This window comes from Nicotiana sylvestris, chromosome 12 (assembly GCF_000393655.2).
Source record: "Nicotiana sylvestris chromosome 12, ASM39365v2, whole genome shotgun sequence".
NCBI classification, from domain to species: Eukaryota; Viridiplantae; Streptophyta; class Magnoliopsida; order Solanales; family Solanaceae; genus Nicotiana; species Nicotiana sylvestris.
Window position 1 is genome coordinate 12,814,698 of NC_091068.1, and position 3,404 is coordinate 12,818,101.

The following is a 3,404-nucleotide window of genomic DNA, read 5'->3' on the forward strand; positions in this document are numbered from 1 at the left end:
TCCGCATTGTCTTCCAAAACAATTATGAATTCAATCAAAGCATTTCAGTTTATTATATATCTCGCTCTTATTATTTTTTCTATCATTCACTTTATTTTACACAACATTACTATTACTTGCCTTGACGATGAACCAACGATTGTGACTTGCAATGAGACAACGCAACAAACGGATATGGATTCAGAAGAGGGTGATATACCAGAAGAGGTCATCAGAGAGGTTGAGAATTTTGAGAATAGGCCTAAGTCTAACTTGGATGAAACTGAGGTCGTTAATCTGGGAGATACAGAGAATGTCAAAGAAACGCGCATCAGTGTTCACCTGTCACCATCAAAAAAGAAATAGTACACGCAATTACTAAAGGAATATGAACACATATTCGCCTGGTCGTATGATGATATGACTGGTCTCAGTACATCCATTGTAGCTCACAAACTGCCAACAGATCCAACATGTCCGCCGGTAAAGCAGAAGCTCAGGAAATTCAAACCCGACATGAGTTTGAAAATCAAAGAAGAGGTTACCAAGCAAGTCAAAGCCAAGGTTCTCAGGGTAGTAGAGTATCCGACATAGTTAGCCAACATCGTGCCAATGCCAAAAAAAGGATGGGAAAGTTAGAGTTTGAGTTGACTACCGGGATCTTAACCGGGCCAGTCCTAAAGACGACTTCCCCTAACCTAACATACACATTCTACTTGACAATTGCGCTAAGCATGAGTTGCAGTCTTTTGTTGATTGTTTCGCTGGGTATCATCAGATATGCAAGGATGAGGAAGATGCAAAGAAAACGACTTTCATCACGCCATGGGGAATGTACTATTACAAAATGATGCCATTCGGTTTGAAGAATGTTGGTGCCACCTATATGAGAGCCATGAATACCATCTTTCATGACATAATACACAAGGAATCGAGGTATATGTAGACGACATCATCATCAAATCCAAGAAAGCCAGGGATCACATGGAAGACCTAAGAAATTTCTTCAACAAACTGAGGAGGTACAATCTGAAATTGAATCTCGCCAAGTGTGCATTCGGGTTTCCTGCTTGAAAATTATTGGGTTTCATCGTGAGTTGTGGAGGAATAGAATTGGATCCGTCAAAGGTTATGGCCATCCAAGAATTGCCGCCGCCAAAGAACAAGAAGGACGTGATGAGTTTCCTGGGGAGACTCAACTATATAAGCCGGTTCATAGCTCAGTCCATGGTCATTTGTGAACCTATATTCAAAATGTTGAAAAAGGACGCTGCTGCCAAGTGGTTTGATGATTGTCAAAAAGCTTTCGACAGAATTAAGGAATACCTGTCAACGCTGCCGATCTTAGTTCCGCTTGAGCCAGGAAGACCTCTATTGCTTTACCTTGCATTATTGGATGGATCATTCGGTTGTGTTCTGGGACAACATGATGAAACAGGGAGAAAGGAGCAAGCCATATACGATCTCAGTAAGAAGGTCACACCATACGAGGCCCGATATTCTCTTCTAGAACGCACTTGTTGTGCTCTGACTTAGGTCGCGCAAAAGTTTAGGCATTACTTTTGTGCTTACACTACTTATCTCATATCCAGAATGGACCCTTGGAAGTATATCTTCCAGAAACCTATGCCCACTGGCAAGCTCGCCAAGTGGCAAATCCTACTAAGTGAATTCGACATTGTTGATGTGATCCAGAAAGCAATCAAAGGGCAAGCCTTGGTGGATCATGTCACCGAGAATCCCGTGGACGGAGAAATCGGCCAGCACTACCCGGTATCCGCCAAGCTCAGGTTCCCTTGCACAAATAATATGGCCGAATATGAAGCCTGCATCTTGGGGCTCAAAAGGGCCATTAACATGAACGTTCAGGAGTTGATAGTGATCGGGGATTCAGACTTGCTCATACATCAGGTTCGAGAAGAGTGGGCAACCAAGAACTCTAAGATACTTCCCTACTTGCATCACATACAGGAGTTGAGGAAAATGTTCACAAAGACAGAATTTTAGCACGTCCCCAGAGTCCAGAACGAGTTTGCTAATGAATTAGCTACTTTATCGTCCATGATCCAACATCCAGATACAAATTTCATTGATCCCATCCCAATAAAGATTCATGATCAGCCAGCTTATTGCGCCTACATTGAGGAAGAAGCGGATGGAAAACCATGGTTCCATGACATCAAGGAGTACTTGACAATAAGGGAATATCCAGAACTTGCCAATGCTACTCAGAAGCACACACTTCGTAGGTTATCCAGCAACTTATTTCACACTGTAGGAATCCTATACAGGAGGAATCCCGATTTGGGTTTACTAAGGTGTGTCGAAGCAAAAGAAGCATCCAGGCTATTAGACGAAGTGCATGCAGGGACTTGTGGGCCACACATGAATGGTTTTGTCTTAGTAAAGAAGATACTTCGAGCAGGGTATTTTTGGATGACTATGGAAATAGACTATATCCGGTATGTTCGCAAATGCCATCGCTGTCAGATACATCCAGATATGATAAAGGTGCCTCCAAAGGAGCTTACTGCAACAAGCTCACCATTGCTATTCACTGCTTAGGGAATGGATGTTATCGGACCTATCGAGCATGCCGCATCAAATGGACACAGGTTCATCTTAGTGGCAATCGATTATTTTACCAAATGGGTCGAAGCAGCATCATACAAGGCAGTCACTAAGAAGGTTGTGGAAGATTTCGTCTGCGACCGCATTGTTTGTCGGTTCGGAATTCCAGAATCAATCATCACCGATAATGGTTCCAATTTGATGAAAGCAGTGTGTGAAACATTCAAGATCAAACACAAGAACTCTACAGCCTACAAGCCTCAGATGAATGGAGCTGTGGAGACAACCTACAAGAATATCAAGAAGATACTAAGGAAGATGGTCGAAAGGCACAAACAATGGCATGAGAAATTATCATTCGCCTTATTGGGATACCGCACCACAATCCGCACCTCTATCGGAGCAAATCCCTACATGCTGGTTTATGGTACAGAGGCAGTCATCCCCGTCGAGGTAGAAATTCACTCCTTAAGGATCATACAAGAAGCAAAGTTGGATGACGCAGAATGGGTAAAAGGTCGCTACGAGCGGTTAGCCCTTATAATGGGAAAAGGATGAATGCAGTTTGCCACGGTCAGTTGTATCAGAACAAAATGTCCAGAGCCTTCAACAAAAGAGTTAAGCCAATGAATTTTACACCGGGGCAGCTGGTGTTAAAGAAAATATTCCCACATTAAGATGAAGCCAAGTGAAAGTTCTCTCCCAATTGGTAGGGTCCGTACCTGGTTCACCGGGTTCTGACCGGAGGAGACCTTATTCTTGCAGAAATGGACGGAGAAGTCTGACCAAAGCCAATCAATTCAGATGCAATGAAACGATATTATGTGTAACCATTTATGATTCCCTTTATGATG

At 42.9% G+C, this 3,404-nt stretch overlaps 1 protein-coding gene across 1 annotated transcript; it reads left to right on the forward strand.

The window, feature by feature from the left end:
• Positions 1-1,233: 1,233 nt before the first annotated feature.
• Positions 1,234-3,108, forward strand: LOC138882686 (uncharacterized). The gene is made up of 3 exons (XM_070163300.1): positions 1,234-1,455; positions 1,516-1,890; positions 2,545-3,108. The coding sequence occupies exons 1-3, from the start codon at positions 1,234-1,236 to the stop codon at positions 3,106-3,108; spliced, it is 1,161 nt and encodes a 386-aa protein (XP_070019401.1).
• The last annotated feature ends 296 nt before the right edge of the window (positions 3,109-3,404 follow it).

Bases quoted from the DNA above. Each gene is read 5' to 3' on its own strand.
- LOC138882686 (XM_070163300.1), top strand. From the start codon at position 1,234: ATGTTGAAAAAGGACGCTGCTGCCAAGTGGTTTGATGATTGTCAAAAA. The intron at 1,456-1,515 runs GTCACACCATAC...GCTCTGACTTAG, and splicing joins TATACGATCTCAGTAAGAAG to GTCGCGCAAAAGTTTAGGCA. The intron at 1,891-2,544 runs GTTCGAGAAGAG...TTCACTGCTTAG, and splicing joins CAGACTTGCTCATACATCAG to GGAATGGATGTTATCGGACC.